The sequence below is a fragment of the Drosophila nasuta genome, chromosome 2R (genome assembly GCF_023558535.2).
Source record: "Drosophila nasuta strain 15112-1781.00 chromosome 2R, ASM2355853v1, whole genome shotgun sequence".
Taxonomy (NCBI): Eukaryota; Metazoa; Arthropoda; class Insecta; order Diptera; family Drosophilidae; genus Drosophila; species Drosophila nasuta.
This window is the reverse complement of record NC_083456.1, coordinates 16,787,410-16,806,312: the sequence shown is the minus strand read 5'-3', so window position 1 is coordinate 16,806,312 and position 18,903 is coordinate 16,787,410. Positions and strand designations below refer to the sequence as shown.

The 18,903-nt window shown below is 40.0% G+C and overlaps 6 protein-coding genes across 6 annotated transcripts; 3 read left to right on the top strand and 3 right to left on the bottom strand.

Moving 5' to 3' along the window:
- Window positions 1-2,626: 2,626 nt before the first annotated feature.
- On the top strand, window positions 2,627-4,432 carry LOC132786830 (N-sulphoglucosamine sulphohydrolase). Its single transcript, XM_060793519.1, has one exon. The coding sequence runs from the start codon at window positions 2,699-2,701 to the stop codon at window positions 4,280-4,282; it is 1,584 nt and encodes a 527-aa protein (XP_060649502.1). The 5' UTR covers window positions 2,627-2,698; the 3' UTR covers window positions 4,283-4,432.
- Window positions 4,433-6,111: 1,679 nt separating this feature from the next.
- Window positions 6,112-10,239, bottom strand: LOC132785094 (endophilin-A). Its single transcript, XM_060791082.1, has 2 exons — window positions 9,772-10,239; window positions 6,112-9,591 (listed from the first exon to the last, which is right to left on the bottom strand). The coding sequence occupies exon 2, from the start codon at window positions 9,475-9,477 to the stop codon at window positions 8,374-8,376; it is 1,104 nt and encodes a 367-aa protein (XP_060647065.1). The 5' UTR covers window positions 9,478-9,591; window positions 9,772-10,239; the 3' UTR covers window positions 6,112-8,373.
- Window positions 10,240-11,362: 1,123 nt separating this feature from the next.
- LOC132784450 (uncharacterized) lies at window positions 11,363-12,160 on the top strand. The gene is made up of 2 exons (XM_060790076.1): window positions 11,363-11,515; window positions 11,580-12,160. Exons 1-2 carry the CDS (start codon window positions 11,465-11,467, stop codon window positions 12,027-12,029), a joined length of 501 nt encoding a protein of 166 aa, XP_060646059.1. The 5' UTR covers window positions 11,363-11,464; the 3' UTR covers window positions 12,030-12,160.
- A 1,931-nt stretch (window positions 12,161-14,091) lies between these two features.
- Window positions 14,092-14,610, top strand: LOC132784451 (uncharacterized). The gene is made up of 2 exons (XM_060790077.1): window positions 14,092-14,189; window positions 14,249-14,610. Exons 1-2 carry the CDS (start codon window positions 14,145-14,147, stop codon window positions 14,555-14,557), a joined length of 354 nt encoding a protein of 117 aa, XP_060646060.1. The 5' UTR covers window positions 14,092-14,144; the 3' UTR covers window positions 14,558-14,610.
- Window positions 14,611-15,508: 898 nt separating this feature from the next.
- On the bottom strand, window positions 15,509-17,104 carry LOC132784448 (opsin Rh2). Its single transcript, XM_060790074.1, has 6 exons — window positions 16,946-17,104; window positions 16,247-16,885; window positions 16,080-16,190; window positions 15,846-16,012; window positions 15,729-15,762; window positions 15,509-15,665 (listed from the first exon to the last, which is right to left on the bottom strand). Exons 1-6 carry the CDS (start codon window positions 17,051-17,053, stop codon window positions 15,570-15,572), a joined length of 1,155 nt encoding a protein of 384 aa, XP_060646057.1. The 5' UTR covers window positions 17,054-17,104; the 3' UTR covers window positions 15,509-15,569.
- Window positions 17,105-17,192: 88 nt separating this feature from the next.
- On the bottom strand, window positions 17,193-18,234 carry LOC132784449 (low molecular weight phosphotyrosine protein phosphatase). Its single transcript, XM_060790075.1, has 4 exons — window positions 18,083-18,234; window positions 17,842-18,023; window positions 17,614-17,787; window positions 17,193-17,553 (listed from the first exon to the last, which is right to left on the bottom strand). The coding sequence occupies exons 1-4, from the start codon at window positions 18,114-18,116 to the stop codon at window positions 17,242-17,244; spliced, it is 702 nt and encodes a 233-aa protein (XP_060646058.1). The 5' UTR covers window positions 18,117-18,234; the 3' UTR covers window positions 17,193-17,241.
- Window positions 18,235-18,903: the final 669 nt, after the last annotated feature.

Sequence of the window (18,903 nt, the reverse complement as noted above, 5' to 3'; positions counted from 1 at the left end):
ACTCTTTACACACTGAAAAAAACACATATTTTTTGACTTTGCATGCAAAAATAACGCCTTTAGTTATTATTTTTTAATATTTTTTTAATGCAGATCTATTATTTAGCAAATTTCAAATTAGTATGTACAAAAATAAAAACAATACAACGAAAGGGAACATTTTAAATCAACAAAATATGAGCTTACACATTTTTGACACTGTCAAGAAAGTGTTTACACACTTTAGTTTTCGATTCTGTTTTGTTCTATTTTTCGTAAAAACTGTACTTTATTGTTATCTATGCTTATGCACTATTCGCTATTTTTGCATTCCTTTTCATTAAATTGCGAAATCTTGCTACGCACTTGTCAAAAAGCTGATTTTTAAATTATTTGACATGCCTGGAGCTGGTTTGACTTTTGACGTTACCCAATCGACTTATTATAGTCACCAAATTGGAAAATCTGTAGCTTAGCTAGTGGAGCTTATTGGGGTATCGCAAAAAAAATTTATAATGCTCCAAATCGAGCCAAAAATTAAGACAAACTGCAAGCAAAGTGTGGAAATGGTCGAAAAATGGATATTGACGAGCGAGCATACCGCCTTAAAATGGGCAAGGTCCGTCAAAACCCCCAAACTTTGATCAGATCCCTTGCCAAGGAGTTGGAAGAAGGGTGTGACATGGTCAATTCACAAGAAACCTTCCGGCAACTAATTCTGCGGAACAAATACTCTTCAACCGTTGAAACGGTTGCGCGTAAGAGGCCGCTGCTTTCGAAAATAAATGTTGAAAACGCTTAAATTTTGGCTTTTAACATGAGAATCACTCCGGACAACTATTAGGATGACGTCGTATTCTATGTAAAACCAAAAAAAATGCTATACTACAATGATGGACCAACTAGAGTATGGCACAAGCCGCTAACAGCCTTACATCAGCGCAACATCATTCTGACAGTAAAATTGGGAAAATAGTATTTGCTCCACAGAATTAGTTGGCGGATGGTTTCATGCAAATCGACCGTGCCACACTCTTCTTCCAACTCCTTGGCATGGGTTCTGATCAAAATTTGGGGGTTTTGACGGACCTTGCCCATTTTAAGGCGGTATGCTCGCTCGTCAATATCCATTTTTCGACCATTTCCACACTTTGCTTGCAGTTTGTCTTAATTTTCGGCTCGATTTGGAGCATTATAAATTTTTTTTGCGATACCCCAATAAGCTCCACTAGCTAAGCTACAGATTTTCCAATTTGGTGACTATAATAAGTCGATTGGGTAACGTCAAAAGTCAAACCAGCTCCAGGCATGTCAAATAATTTAAAAATCAGCTTTTTGACAAGTGCGTAGCAAGATTTCGCAATTTAATGAAAAGGAATGCAAAAATAGCGAATAGTGCATAAGCATAGATAACAATAAAGTACAGTTTTTACGAAAAATAGAACAAAACAGAATCGAAAACTAAAGTGTGTAAACACTTTCTTGACAGTGTCAAAAATGTGTAAGCTCATATTTTGTTGATTTAAAATGTTCCCTTTGGTTGTATTGTTTTTATTTTTGTACATACTAATTTGAAATTTGCTAAATAATAGATCTGCATTAAAAAAAAATTGAAAAATAATAACTAAAGACGTTATTTTTGCATGCAAAGTCAAAAAATATGTGTTTTTTTCAGTGTGTAAAGAGTTTCTTGACATACTGTATGTATGTACATACAATGTAACATTTTGAAACGAGTATCTCAAACTCGTTAATGTTTTGCACAAATCTAATCAAGTCAATGAACTGACGTGATAGGCTTATCATCAACCACAAAGTCTGTAGATAGCTTGCAAGATTATTTTACCGTGATATATGTACCGTGATGTATGTACATACCGTGATGTATGTACATATGTATGTAAATTCATGAATATATAAATGATATTAAATATCAATTTTTTTGTTTTCATATTACCGCATATTACTTGAAAAAGTTTAAGAAAATGTTACTTTTTATATGACATTCTAAAAAGCAATTATTTATTTCGTACAATCTTTGCATTAGTTCAAAATTAAAAATATATAAATTCCTATATTTTATTTCCAGATGATTTTTATTATAATAATAATTGTAATAACACAATTACTGTTTTAAAATACATATATTGAAATAAATGAAGAATTCAAAATAAATAAACTATCAATATCATTATATCGAGATATGTAAATTCTATTATTAAAATATTTATGAAATAAAAACATCTTAAATAGGTTAATAGAAATACTAAATACCAACCAATATTAGTAAATAGCATTTCTAATTTATTAATTAGGAATGGTTTTTTGTAAAGGAAAAGAAATGTAATCAGATGTAAGTTCAAAATTGCTTTTGGTAAACCTCATATCAACATGAAATGAAATCCAAATCAAAGTAGATTGTAGCCGGCAACCCGCTTTAAAAGAAAGCCAGTTCCCAGTGAATGTGCAAGTTCACACATACATACACACATAAAGTCGAGTAACAATAAATAAATTGTATGTGTTTGAATATGTATTTGCAGCGTTGAGCTCTTGCTGTGAAAGAGATTAAGACTGGAACTGGAATGAATGGAATTGAATGGAAAGAGCAAGCCGGGGGGGGGCTTTCAATTGCTGAGCCAAGCTCTGAATGCGGATCAGTTGGACTCAGTCAGTGAGACGCAGAGTGTCGACGGATTGAATCAGAGTACGTTGAGAAATGCGACTGACATTTGCGACGTTTTTATTATTGTTTTTGTGGGGCAGCAATTGCTGTGGCGCCACAAGACCGCAGAATGTGCTGCTGCTGCTCGCTGACGATGCTGGCTTCGAGATGGGCGCCTATCTCAACAAGTACTGTCAGACCCCAAACTTGGATGCGTTGGCAAACACGGGATTGCTGTTCAACAACGCCTTCACCTCGGTGAGCAGTTGCAGTCCGAGTCGGGCACAATTGCTGACGGGACAGGCGAGTCACTCGAATGGCATGTATGGACTCCACCAAGGAGTGCACAACTTTAATGTGCTGCCTGAGATCATCTCGCTGCCCAATGTACTGCGTCAGCAGAGCAATGGCAGCATCCTGAGCGGGATCATTGGCAAGAAACACGTTGGTCCCGGAGCCAATTTTAAATTCGACTTTGAGCAGACGGAGGAACAGCATTCAATCAATCAGATTGGTCGTAACATCACCCGGATGAAGGAGTATGCACATGAGTTCTTGTCTCAAGCCAAGCGAGAGAATCGATCTTTCTTTTTGACAGTCGCCTTCCATGATCCGCATCGTTGTGGTCACATAACGCCACAGTTTGGCGAGTTCTGCGAGCGTTGGGGCAGCGGTGAGGAGGGAATGGGCAGCATACCGGACTGGAAACCCATCTACTACGACTGGCGCAACTTGGAGGTGCCTCCCTGGCTGCCTGACACGGATGTGGTGAGGCAAGAGTTGGCCGCACAGTATATGACCATTTCCCGCTTGGATCAGGGCGTTTTCCTGATGCTCAGGGAATTGCAGAGATCTGGTTTGGCAGAGAACACGATCGTCATCTACACCTCCGACAATGGGCCACCTTTTCCCGGTGGACGCACCAATCTTTACGAGCATGGCATTCGCTCGCCACTTATTATTTCGTCGCCGCAGCCGGATGCAAGACGTCATCAGACAAGTGCCGCCATGGTAAGTCTGCTGGACATTTATCACACTGTGCTGGATGCGTTGCAACTGTCGCCATCGAATGGAACTCGCTTCAGCGGACAATCGATTTTGCCTGTGCTATTCAACGAGCCGAAGCCGGAGGAAAACGATGCGGTGTTTGGCAGCCAGAGTTATCATGAGGTGACCATGGCGTATCCCATGCGCATGGTGCGCAACAGACGCTACAAGCTCATCCACAATCTCAACTATTGGGCCGACTTTCCCATTGATCAGGACTTTTACACGTCACCCACGTTCCAGCAGATCCTCAATGCGACCATCAACAAGCAGGCGTTGCCTTGGTATCGCACCCTTCAGCAGTATTATCAACGACCCGAGTGGGAACTCTATGACATCAAGACGGATCCTTTGGAGCGCTTCAATCTGGCGGAGAAACCAAAATACACAGCAACATTAAAACAGCTGCAGCAGAAGCTCTTCAAGTGGCAGGTGGACACCGAGGATCCCTGGCGTTGTGCTCCGCATGCTGTGCTCCAGGCTCAAGGAGTGTTTAAGAAGGATCCGGTTTGCTTGACATTGGGACATGAGGCAATCCAGAGACCTAAACGTAAAGTGCTCAGCCAGTATGAGCAATATGTGCTCATCTAAAAGATACTACTTATCTACCCATTTTAGACGATACGATCCAAGTATTGTAATGTACTCAAACTATTCGATTAGATACTCATTTTTTTCCATTTTTGTATTTTTCACAATTGAAATAAAAAGAAACTTTTATAGCCTGATTTTTCTTGACATTACTCATTGTGTAGTGACGGGACGTACATCGCTCCCCAAAAAAAAAGGCTGATAAGATAGGTTGGCCAGACCCCAATAGCGATATGATAAACAGCCAAAGTCATATGTTGTCAGACTTTATCAAATTGGCAAATGTTTTTGCCTTTATAAGTAATGATGATTGAAAGTCAAATTTACTTCACTTCTTTTAGCTGCAGTGGCTATTGTTAATAGTGAATGATTTAATAATTAATTTCATCATCTTTGTATTAGTCGCCATGTTTCCTTCAAATGTTATTTGTGCACGTGTCCAAACTTTCATGTGCTATAAAGATTGCGGAACCATTTTGTTATGGAAAACTGGTTTGTGCACAGGTGTTGACATTTTTAGGGGATGATAAAACCGGTTTTCTGCAGAAGATTTTCAAGAATTCGAGATAAAGAAAACTTTGGTTTTCTATATAGAGAACAAGAATTATTTGTTCAATTTTTTAAGGGATGATAAAACCGGATTTTAAACAAAAGATTTTAGAGAATTCAACATAACAGAATTCTATTATTTTGTATATAGAGAAAAATATGGATTTTAGGATTACTTTTAAGATTGATAAAATCAGCTTCGTCGCTTAGTAGAAATATAGTTTTGAATGTACAATAAAATTAGATCTTTATTATTTTATATCATTAGTTTTCATTTTCAAGAATTTGTAAGGGTGTCTTAAACATAAATTCGATATTACAAAGAAGACAATTATTTGAACGATTTTTTTTAATAATGATCAGCTGAGTGGAAAATAATATATATAACAATACAATTAAAACAGTTTTGTATAAAAGTCCTTCAACTAAATAAAATAATCTCACGACTAAGATTTGCCAGTTATAAAGTGTTACAAAGCTAACGTTTCGTTCCTGAATGAATGTCATTGGAAAATTCCAGCGATAAAATATGTGCACGCACAACAGAAGTTAATCTACGCATATCTCGGAGAGGTTCAGGGTTCTTCTTTCTCTACTTTTTACTGCAGTTAACAAGGCTATAACATTTCAAATGAGAGATCACAATTACCACCATAAAGATTAGGTCGAGGAACCGCCCCAGTGATGTCACTTGATGTCATACTCGTATCACCCAACAATTTGCTGCCACTCACAATTATATTTAGAAGTCATTTCATCTTGGAGGAGCTAAGGAATGCCCCCACTTGAGACTGACTGGACGATGTGCCACACGCTCAGAATCCTCAACAATGACGGCATGACCTCAACGGATGATGCGGAGATGTGATGCAAGGGTTTGGGGGGTGTTGCGTCACGTTTCAATGTCATGACAACTGGGCCATCCTCTTTTTGTTTGATGTGGGAGACAGGGCAGGAGACGAGGGTAAAGACTTTTGATGCTCATCGTCTGCCGCCCCATTGTGTTGCTATGGAAAATCGAAAATTTCAATGCTTCTCTTTCATTTTTTTGCTGCTTTATTGGCGACGACGACGTCGCTATGTCGTGCCTCATCTCTGCTCTCCCTCTGAGAACCGGCAGCATCCAAATCAATGTTACGCAACATGCAGAGAGAGAGACGTCTCTTGGTGTGGTGTGGGGCCAAGGCCAACCGGAAGGATGTGAAGGAAGGAAGCGTTTGCCACGGCTAAAGATATACGCTACTGCTTTAAGGTCAACATGCAAATAAACAAAACGCAAATTGGGTTTTTCCTTTTTTTATGATTTTGAACGAAAGACACATTGAAAATTAAATGTATTCAATTTGGTTTTTTTTGTGGTTTTTGTTTTTGCATAAATTAGGGCATCAGTTTTATGTTTTGTTAGAATTCTTTAGCATTATTCTTATATAATTTGTTGGTATTTGTTGTAAGTATGTAGGGTATGTACTTGTATGTATATATAATTAAACTTTACTTTATATCCACCACACAAATGCATAATTACAATTATTATTGTTTTACTCTTTTTTTCGCGACATCATCGTCATCATCATCATTAATGCCTCTTCGGCTACGAGACCAAAAATTATCTATCTTTCTTTCTTTTCGCTCTCTGGAAATGTTTGGCAAGTGTCGCGGCGAATGTTGCTTTTTTTATGTTTCATTTTTTAGCGCTCGTAAATTTCAACTTTGTTGCTCATTAACTAATTTATTATCAATCAGTAAATATATAATTGTGTATACTCTTGTTCTTATTTGTATACATAAACTAGTACACACATACATTCTTCCCCACATGTACTATATTATACTACTCGTATTTGTTGTTTGCCTGTTAATGGAGCTAGTTTGAGTCTCCCATATCTGACTCTGCTGCTGCTTCTTCATTTTATTGATGCAGAGATCAGTTACGTTTACATACATACATATAGTAGGTGTATTTCTCTAGTAAACTTATTTGCTTTTGGTTAGTAATTTCTTTGCTTCGCTTCGACTTGACTTGACTGGTTTTGTTTTGCTTTTTATACATAGTTATTATCAACGTTGTGTTTAATATCAGTAATTGTTTCATAATTACTTTGTATTTTCAAATTTTAACTAGTTATATTCTGGTTTTGCTTAGGAGGATTCCGTTACGTTGTTCATTACTTTGCTTGTAATATTATTATTATTATTTATATTATTATTTGCTGCTCGGTATATGTTATAATAAATACATAATAATAAATATACATGTAGATAATATGCTTAATAAATATATCTATATTATATATATATATATATATATGTATATATATATATTGTGTATATATATTTGATTCATATAATAGTTATGTATATAAATAACAAAAAAACAACACACATAAAAAGGAGCAAAAAAGTAGGATACAAATTTTGTTCTGTTCATCCTTGAATTTGAATTAGTTTTTAAATTTTACAACAAACATTAAGACAGTATTATTTTTTGTATAATTTTTTCAATGTTTCGAATGCCTTTTTCAATATTCTTTCTTTTCAAAGGATTTTTAAAGGGAATAGAGTGTAAGGAGTATTGTTTTTGCACAAATATCAGTTGTTTTCGGATAGTTTTACAATAAATATAATAGGTATAGGTATAGGTAGTAGGTATATACTAGAGGGTATATGATGCTTTGCTTTTTGGTAGGTAGATAGCGTATTTGCATAGAGAGCGCAATGGAAATTAACTAGAAAATTACAACAATCAATAAGATGTGAGAAAGCAGAAAAATCGCAACATATATATATGCATGTATTATGTATGTTTTGTGTATATCTAGCTAATTAATATATTGAGTTGACATTCTGCCAAAAAATGTTGTTTGTTAAATAGCTGAATATCGAAACGTTTTCCACTCTTGAGTTGATTTAGCATTAAAAAATCGAATTGAAAAATAGAAATCGAATTGCAGACAACGTATATGGCAAAACTTCTAATCGGCTTATTTGAACAATTTTCGTAAATTTAGTTTAGTTTTTGTTTGTTTGTTTGTAGTAGTAGTAGTACATAATTACATGCTTTAATTTAATTGTAATTGAATTAATTTGTTAGTTATTGTGTTGCCAACTGGTAAAATTTCGCTTTAAACTTTATATATTTTTTTTGTTTTGTTACTTAACGCTTATCGCTTGCTTTTGTTTATTTTTGTAATATTTGTATGTTAGTTTTCGCTTGTTGCAAATGTTGCATGATTGCTGTTTATGGCCACGAATGAATGTGTGCTGTGTGCTGTAGCTAGCTAAGCCGTAACCGTAACTTCTAACCGCATTATAATCAACTACTACATAATATTGTATGCAATGCATGTGCTGCTGCTGCTGTTTTGCTCATTTTTCTCTCTTTCTTTTTGTTTTGCTTTGTTTTGTTTTACTGCCAAACTTGGTCGCCGACTGCTGGACGACGAAACCAAAAAAAACATTCAGTTTTTAATTCTAAATCCATCTACTGCATGGCATCTTTACTGTTTACTGTCGTTTAGTTTCAGTTTCAGTTTCTGTTTAGTTTAGTTGGGCAGTGGAACCTGCACCTGCACATAGGACTGCGGGAAATAGCCGGTGCGTCCATTGACAGCACCCTCATACCAATTGTCATCGACACGATTGAGTAGCGTGATGATGTCGTTCTCTTTGAAGCCCAATTCACCGGGATTCTCGGGCTCAAAGTCGTACAATGCTTGACAGCATGGCTGTTGCTGGCGCTGCGGTGTGACGGCCATCGATTTGGCTGGCGAGCGCATCGGCGAGGGCAACGGCGAGGCGCTCGAGCTAATGTGGGACGGCGTGCCGTCATCATTGAGGCCGCCGCCACCGCCGTCCAAGTTCAGATCGAGCAGCGTCTTGGGCACAAACTCATTGCGTGGCCGGCTCTCTGCCTCGGCGCGCTTCTCTTGCAGCGTCTCCTGCAGACCACGTAGCACATCGGCGCATTGAGAGTGAAAATCGTATAGTGCTTCAGCAAAAGTGACCAATTGCGAGACATGCTCAGTGTCGTTCTCCAACAGATTGAACATGCCTACCTGTGCCAATTGCAGTGATTCGGCAAACTTATCCTCAGCACCACGAATTTCATCATCTTTGGCCTGCCGGCGACGCTTGCAATCAAAGTCGAGACGCCGGCCCTGCAGCTTCTTGCGATGATGCATGACCTCCTTCAGGTCTTTGGTCTGCATATGATGCAGCGGCTCCAAAAAGTTCTGCTTGATGTTGTCGTCCAGCGAATACTTGACGTCGGCCATTTGTTTCAGCGCTTCGCCAAACTCGACGAGCGCCTGCGCAAACACGCTGTTGTCCTCGCCGAGCTTCTTACCATACGTCAACATACATTCGGCCAACAGTCCCTCCGGCTGTGGATACGTATTCGATTTCGCCTGTCCCGACAGCTTCGAGATGCCCTTGACTGCTGCCATCTTGGCCCTGGCCGTTGGATTTGGCTGCAGGAACTCCTTCGTCTTCAATTGCAGCTCCTCGACGAGCTCAACGGTGACATCCGTCTTACGTTCCATGTCCATGAAATCCAAATCCAGCTTGGTGCCCTCCGCACCGCCCATTTTCTCCGTCACATACTGATTCGCTTTGTTGATTTGTTTCTTCAGTCCGGCGAAAGCCATGGCGAAGCCTTGTTGTTGTTGCTGCTGCTGTTCGAGCTGTCTCTGCTGCTGCGCTGCCTCTGTTGGTGCGCTGCTAGTTTTACTCGCTGTGGTTTGATGTCAACGACGCGGTTGCTGTGAACGGGTTTAGTGGAGTTAGTTGACTTGCCAATTGTGCATATTTCAAGCGGCGCTTAATTGTTGATTTGATTGAATTGAATTTCAAATTTCCAATTTCGATTTCATAGATTTGGACTAAACTCTATATACAATAACATAAAATGTATTTCTATTTTTAACGTTTGAACGACTTACGCGGCGTGCACTTGACGTTGACGTCGTCTTCGTCGATGTTGGGGGTGGATAAGTTTATTCTGACGCTGCTGCTCCCGCTGCTTGCTGCTTGTGGCTGACACTGATTGAGATTGAGGCTGTGGATATAATACTGGAAGAAATTGTGACAAAACGCCAGTCGTATAGATTTTCAATTCTTTTCTTTTTTCTGTTTTTTGCACTTTCACTCGTTTCGTTTGCGCTGCACGTTTCGTTCTGAGGTATCTCGTCTCTTCTCACGCAGCACACAGCGCTTGACACTTCTCTTCACACTTTTTGTCGTTTTAATATGAATGCAGCAGAACCTTGGAGTTTTTTTCTTTTCGGCTGCGTAATGTTTGAAGGACTGTCGTTACTACTACTATTTCTCTCCCTCTGCCTTGGGGCTGGTGTGTTGGACGCGGGGGTCGTTTTTCCTCTATCAAACTAAATCGATATTTGGCTGTGTACAAAAATGTTTAGTATCTACAGCGTGACCGCAACATTGCGTATGGAAATATACTATTTTGCGTCGGAAAAAATACCAGCGTATCACACTGCCCTATTTACGAGGCTGGTTACACTAATTATGTGTGTGTGGATCAATTTAAGCAGAAAATACGTTAAGCTAGGCGCGCGATTTTAAAATATATTTACTTTTGTAGTTTTTCTACAAAAATGCAATACATCTTTTAGTTATATTTGGATTTTCTTGACAACAGCATTTTATTTGTCTTAACTAAGGTAACGTTGAACAAAACAACAAATCAAGGCGAGTAAGGATAATGTAAGTTTCAGTATTTTGGTACCAGAAGTATTATATGTAGTAATGGTCACACTGCGATATTATTGTCTATAGCTGTTAACATGTCTTACCACTGTTAGTTAAAGTCGGTTACGTTACATAATATTTTTCAGCTTGTTATGCTTCCTATACATTTTCATTTGAGTCGAGATAACAAACAGCAACAAAATAACAAAATAATCAATTAAAATAACACTGTTGTTTACTTACTTCTTAATGTAGGCAATTACAATATTTATCTAACGCGTTGTGTGAATAAAGTGTTTGCTGAATTATTAGTTTTACAATCTGTGCAAAATATTTACAACTTGTTTGTTTAGATATTTTCTTAAGAAAACATATGACTCATAGGATCGTATTGTAAAGTCATTTGCGTATAAGCTTGATATAACAGATAAAATTGCAGCTACCGAATTTCAAATAGTTGCGCCCAATAATTAACATACAATGTACAGAGCTGTCAACTTAACGAGACATGTTAAATTTGAAATTGCCGCCATTATTTGAAATTATTGATTGGGATATAGAAACATCAGTTTTAAGGATATTTTGGAATTTAAAACATCTACCGATTATAACTCATCGCATTCCTGACGTCTTTGCGTGAGACGGCAGCTTTTGCAAATTCTCAGATTTTATCTCAAAAAGATAACCTCTTGTTGAGATTACTGTGCTACCTTTGATAAACAAATAGTAGGGCATGTAAATCAGTTCAATACCAACCTAACGCGCTGGAGTGAGACGGCATTCTGATAACGATGAAAATTATTAGTTATCCCAATGTGTATATAAGCCCCCTCCAATGTCTAGCCAGATATTAGTCTCTCTGAAACTACCACGACTGAGCTATACTCAGAAGAAAACGAAATCGAATCGCTTGAACAAAATAAAATGAAATTCGCAATTGTTTTACTCGCTGCCATCGCCTGCGCTACCGCTCAGGTAAATAAGTGAATTGTGTTAAAAGGTTGCATAATTTATTTACAGTGAAAATTATTATCTGTAGGGTCCACCTTTCAACTTTGCGGCTGCGAATCCTTTCGCTGCCGCATATAATCCATATTTAAATGGACTTTTCGGTACCTCCCTTCCAGGAGCAGGTGCGGGAGGTGCTGCTCCAGCTGCCCCCGCAGCACCCGTAGCTCCCGCTGCCCCAGTTGTTCCATCATTCGGAGGCTTCTCTGTCTCCGTCTTCTTCCAGTCCGTTGTGCTGCAAAAGGAAGCCGATCGTCTGCTCGCCCAGCCCGATTTCCCCGCAGATCTTGCACAGCGTGTACAGGCTAGCCTGGATAAGGCACAAGAAGGATTCGCTGGCTGCACCACCGCCACTTTGCCCTGGCTGCAGATCCGTTGCGTCAAGCCCACTCTGACGGCTGCCAAGAACGAGCTGAAGGCCATCGATGACGAGTGGCAGGCACGTCTTGCTGCCTCCACCCCCGCAGCAGTCGTTGTTTAAGCCTCAGGCGAAAAAACTTTGCATTCACTGTAAATGAAACAAACTAACTAAAAAGCAATACACCAGCATAGATTCGATATACTTTAATAAACGTTTGAAAAGCAGCAAAAAAAAAAAACAAGAAAAAGAAAGTAAGAGAATGTTTAGTAGATGGAAAATTCAAGACACATCCTTGACCTATGCCAGGACACGCTTTGATGTGGCTCGACTCGACTTGGGCTGAGCTGCTGAAGTGTTTTGCATATCTGTACTTTATTAAATTTCACAGCTATTACGAAATTTTCCAGCTTTCCTTTCGCTTCCTCTCTCCACGCTCCTTTTGGGGGAGGTGCTAATGTTGTGTCGTTCACTTACATCATGTATAGTTCAGTGTCCGCAGGAGTCGCCGAGAAGGCCAAGCGTGAACAACTTGACGCATTTTGGCCAAATATTTGAATTCCTTCACTTTATTTGTTCGCCTTTTTGCGGCATTTCATGACCTCCTCCTGCTCCTCCTTCTCTTCTGGGTCCTTTTTTTTGTTCGCTGGTTGGTTGCGGACTGGTTGAAAGCCAACATTGTGCAAATTGTTGTTGGCCACGCCGCTTTATGCATTCATCAATTTTCGGGGCTCGGTCAAAATGTTTCCACTGCATGATTTCGAACGCATGGCAAACCAAAAGTGGATCCATTGAGTGGCTTTGGCAACGATAATGTTGATTTATGTGCGCACAGCTCGACGATGCAGTTTCAATTATCATGCTCTCCAAGCCAGTCCTTTTAATAGTTGTCCTTTGGCCAATTTGATTTGATGTCACGTCGTTTTGTGCATGAATTTTGGGGTGCAGAAATCGGTCGCCCGCTTTCAGCATTTAGGAGGATTAAATTGTTTGGCTTAACGAGCCAAAGATTTGCCGCAAATGACCAGGCCAGGCCAGTGCACGAGTGGAGCCCTGAAGAAGGCAACAAGATTGAGCCAAATGACGCATACGCCTCGTTGGCCGCCCAAATGCGGCAAAGCACATTCAAATTCAAATTCAAATATGTAATTAAATGTAAATTTTGAAACAGCCGCTGGCCATGTCAATGGAGCGTCTGCTTCACATACATATACATATATATACATATATATATATATGCATACCAGCGATGACAAGGCGAATTACATGGATCAGGCGAGTGCAAAGTTTTGTCACTTAATTGAAATATTTGCCCCAAGATTGAAACTTGCTTTCGCTCACTCATTACAACAAATACGTTCGTATGTATGATGGAACTTTGTTAAGTTCTGCCACGCCCAGCCATGCTACCCCATTTCCGCTTCCCTCCTTCCTGTGTGGGGCTAATGCAAAAGTTGAGCCATTTCGAATATTTAAAAAAAAAAGAACAAAAAAGTGGACAAAATAAAACCCGGCCGCTTTTGGGCAGCCCTCTGCCAAATATATGCTAAAATTGGTTAGAAAAACAAAAAGCGGCGAGCAAAAAGGGACTGGCGAGCGAGAAAGGGACGTAAAATGCGCACTCCATAAGCGCATGTATGTAAATTTGTTTCGGGTTTGCGGATTTGTATGCAAAAGTGGCGCCCCTAAAAGCAGGCAACCATTTTTTGCGGCTTTGGCAAGTGAGCTGGAGAGAGAGAGAGAGAGACAGAGTGGGGAGAGACTATGGAGTTGGGCAAGTGAGAGGAAATATTATGGATTGCCTGAAAGTACTCGGACCAAGCCTCTCCGGTGCTGACATCACACATCCGCTCGTATATTTTCGGTAGCCACTGTTTACTTTTCGCACCTGTACTAAATATTTGCCCTAGCTTGAAGGTGTAAATTGCCACTCGTGGCATTTCCGTTTGCCACTCGTCGCATCTGCTGATAAGATCGGATAGTCAAGAGTCTGAGACAACCATAAAATTTTTAATTGGGTTAGAAGTGTTGACGCAGCAGTCGCCTTCAATGTTATGGAATGGAACTTTACAAGCAACTTTACAACATTGTTTTACATGGCAGCATTAAGCGCGCCGATAAGATGTTAGATAAGAGGTTTAAGAGATAAAGATAGCTGATGGCAAATAAATAGAAACGCCTGATATCATAGCATTGGGATGCTGATCTACACAGTAGTTTACTGAACGTAGCCACAACATGTTGACTGCATCGCTTTTTGTGCTCTTTTTCGTTGTCTGCCCAGTGAGTATTTTCAGTTTTGAGTTTGCGTTGAATTTGTTTTGTAAATTTTACCACCATAGTTGCAGACAAACGCGCAGAATGTCACTGTTTCTCTTGCGAACTCCCAAGCGGTATCAAACACTGTGAAAGAGATGTTGGATGAGAAGTTGCCTCCAAATGCCGAAGCTCGTGACAGCGGCAATATGCTATTGGACTCAGTAAAGAAGGCGCTAAGTATCTGCGATGAAGCACTGATTAAAGATCAGCAGATTGTCAAGCACACCAACTGTGTGGCTGAAACCAAGGTCTGGGCGTTGATCTCAGTGGGTGAATTGGCTGGTCAATCGTGGGCCAAATCTGGTGCATCTCGTCCTGGATTGTTCTGTTGAAAATGTTGTCAATTGTGCGCTGCTTTAAATAAAGTGCTTCAATTCAGTGTCTAGAGGCTGTTGCTCAAGTTGATGATGGATTGGCTTGATATGAGACCAGCGAGCTGAGTGGCGTTGTCAGTGTGAGCACTTGATGTTGAAGTTCTGGTCCAAAATTGCTGACGGTCTCAAAAAAATTTTTGGCTTTGTTGCTTGTTTTGTTGTATTCTAATTAGACTGCCGTATGTGGCTGTTTCGCTTTCTGTGCTCTGTGCTCATTACACCAAATGTGCGGGATGCGTCTAGTGGGAGTCAAATGAGTGAAGCGAATGTAACTGAGTAATTACAGTCATTAGAGGCAGCAAAATGAAACAGTCAAAGCAAATAGCGACATTAGCGTCGTGGAAATGTGTGCCAAAAAAACACAGATGAAACAAAAGCAAAGTTGAAGGTCTGCAAGTGGGATCAATACACGCCGAATTCGCCTTGACTTCTATTTAAAGCTAAGCACAACATTAAAATTCCGAAATTACATCTTAAGAATGATTTTAGGGCAAACACATATTTTGTTGCATGCACAAAATAATGACTCCATACATTGTTTTTCTTGGTAATCCTAAAAGTATGCAACATAAATTAAAATATTTTCTCAAATTCAATAAGCTGAGTCTATTTGAATATTTTTTACATTTTTGTATGATTTGCTGATAGTTACACATATTGCTTGAATTGTAATTCATTTTTTTTTTTTTAACATTTTTGTGCCTCTTCTAGGCATTTGCTTAAAGTTGTTTGTCCAGTTTGGGTCTTGCACTCCGCCCATGAAGTTGTTCTTTTGAATTTTACGAGTTTCCTAAAAGTATGCAACATAAGTTTAAATATTTTGTCAATTTCAACAAGCTGAGTCTATTTGATTATTTTTTACATTTTTGTATCATTTGCTGATAGTTAAACATATTGCTTGAATTGCAATTATTTTTTTTATTAATTTTTGTGCCTCTTCTAGGCAATTGCTTAAAGTTGTTTGCCCTGTTTAGGCCTTGGAGTCCGCCTCTGAAGTTGTTTCCGTGTCCGAAGGAGGCGCATCTGGCTTTGGCTCGTCCGTGTTGCCGCAAACACACATGGGACACTGCCGAGAAAGCAAAATACCAGTTAATTTTTAAATAGACAGCTGAAAGGCAATTAAAGCTACCTTCTCCTTGAGCACCAGACGATACTTGGGATGACTAATGGGTGGAAAAGATATAGAGACCTTAGTTTCAAGCAGAACACATTTAATTGTGTGTGTATGTGTGTGCTGGACACTTGCCTTATGCCATAGACAATGGGATTATAGACGGCACTGGTCTTGGCGAATGTGGCACCCCAAATGGTCGTCAGGGGTGTTAGACCCTCGATCTTGAATAAACCAAAGTAACAGATGACCAGATATGGAGTCCAGGCCATAAACCAAAGAGAAATGGTCGTTAGGGCCACCTGAGTAAGTAAAATTACACAGTTGTTGAGTGTATATAACATAAATAAATAAATGGTATACTTAAACCTTGGCTAGCTTGCCCTCAGCACTCTTGTCACAGTCCTCGGAGCTGCGCAAGGACTTGACATTCATCTTCTTTGCCTGCTCCCGCATTGCCTTCTCATGAGCAGCAACAGCCTGAAGCGTGATACCGTGAAAGTGTGAGAAATTGAAGAAAAATACCATTTACTTACGGCTATAATGAACCAGTAGGAATAACAGATCAAGAAGAGCGGCACATAGTAGACGAATATGGAGTAGGTGATGAGATAGGAACGTGGATTCCATTGCCTGGTCATATAGTCGATGCTGCAAGCGGTCAAATTGCCCTCGGGAACATAGCTGCTCCAGCCGATCAGCGGCATTATTGTCCAGAACGTGGCCATGAGCCAGATGAATATAATCTTCATGATAGACGTCTTTATGGTCATCGGTGTGCCATTGATGCCCTTCACAATCACATTGTAACGATCGAAGGCAATCATGCACATGGACCAAATGGACACACAACCAAACATTGAGCCACACACAGCATAGATATCACACCAGAGTGGGCCCAAGATCCATGTCTGATAGTAAAAATTAACCAGCATAATGGGCGACTGAGAGGCCATCATACAAAAATCGGAAAAGGCCAGATTCAAGACCAGCAAATTGGCTGGCGTGCGCAGCGATTTGGTGCCGCCAAAGATGAAGACAACGACGCCATTACCGCACAAAGAGATGATCAGGATGGCCAGCGTAAAGAGGCCCAGTATCTTACTCATTGTTGGATCCATGGGGGCGAAGCGACTCCAATAGGGATTGACCAGGTGCGCCATGTCCGGCAGCACCTGCAATTTGAGAGAAATTTTAAATTGTGGGTTTACTTTCTTTGGATCTGGTTGACTTACATTGTCCAGCACGGAGCCATTACCGCTCGACTGCGCCTCGTACCGAGGCCCAAGTTCAGAGCCGGACATGGCAATGGCAAACGTCTCTGGCAACAAACTGGCCACCATGCTCAGATAAGATGTCTCACATTAAAGAATTTCGAACCAACAGAGCTGGGCTGGCAAAGAATCGCGCCATTTATAGCCCAGTTATTGTAAAGCCAATTAAAGAGCAATCGATAGGCGATAGGTAGAAGAATAATGCATGTCAGATTAAAGTCATCTTATAAATTTATTGCAAGGTCGTAACACGTCATTTAGAGGGTGGCTAAAAACTGTTGTCCACAATTGTCACACAATTTCTTCTCAAGGCAATTATGTACTGAAGATACAGTCGATACAGAAGTCCTTGATGGATATCGCTTTACAAGGTCGGGCATTATTTCAGACAAACTTTTGTCTGACTCTGGTGATCGTGATCGAAGCATCGTATCCAAGTTGTGCTCATCTTCTTCATCTGTGCTGGGCAAATCATAACGAACAATTTTCACATGCTGACTGAGTATTAACTGCTTGCAGCAATCCTTGATCTGATAGTATGCGATGCGAAAAGCTTTCAGTTTGCGACTCTACATATTAAGGAAATACTTTGAATTTATAGTTTAAACCTCTTTATAGTGACAACTTACGGGCGAAAGATCGATAAGCGAGAGGGACTTGCCATTTTTAGTATATGAACCCAGCATGACAACATTCGAGGTGTTTTGCACATGATTGCCGTTTGCCCACAGCATCAGCTCTTTATGGACGTGCTCATTCATGGCGATGATGTGGTCAAAATAGCTAAAGTCATGCACTGTCAGCTAACGAGAAGAGCGGTTGAAAATGAATCTAAATAAATTGTTTGCTCAACTAACCAGCCTGCAAAAGTGATCCGAACGCAGTCCGTGTTCCCGCAGAACTCTCAAGCATTGTTTGTGCGGCTTTCTTCCAATGTTCCAGGTGCGCAATGCTGCGCTATCGATTTCCCAGTAGAGACTCGTCTTCACCATCAGATTCTGCATGATGGCCTCGGCCATCGGTGAGCCACAAGAGTTGCCTGAGTTCCACAGTTATATCACAACATTCGATGTTTGAAGAAAACTTGTGTTAACTTACCCATGCATACAAAGAGCAGCTTTTTATACGACATGCTATTATATTAATACAGAAAATTTGAACAATTTAAAACTTTCTATTTTTTCCTATTCCTATTTTGTACGCATTCGTGTGCGAGCTAAAATTACTATAAATGTAATTTTCGTTTTGTCTGGCATTTATCTAACGCCTACTTGGGTCGACCTCATGAAGTCCTTGCCGCTGCCACCGTTACCAAATTAACACAAATGAGGCATGTCCCACTGAATGTGCGACAAGAGTTCAGCTTCAGCTCGGCAGCAACGCAACGCAACGCGAAACGCCTCATAAAACTCGCCTCGCCACCTCTCGCCGTTTCCTTTTCGCGCATTATTCTCGCACCGAATTGCACAGTCTATTTTCTATGATTCTCATTGTGGCAGCTGAAATGTGGCTTCAGCAAATGCGTTGCACGAGTGTCTATGCCACGTACGTGTCGGACTCTTTCCCACTCTCTCTCTCTCTATGCTCTGGCTCTATGTATTTTTCTGTCTGTGTGCTTTTCTATGTATGTGAGTGTGTGTATGTGCGTGTGTGTGTGCAATGCACTTCTCCGCCTGTTGCTGTTATCCTCAAGAGCTGCATTTTGGCCCTGTCGTGACCGGCACAGTGTCTCAATTTACATTTTAACTAAGCAAATAAATTACAAGTGGAGCCAGCGAAAGAGTGGACTGACTGTATAGCCGTAGATGGAAACTATATTGATGAATAAAACTAAAATTTTAGAAAAAAATATGTTTTTCCTTCTTAGGCCGGGAACTTATTGAGCTGTGTGTTATTATTAGTTAATCTATATGATTAAA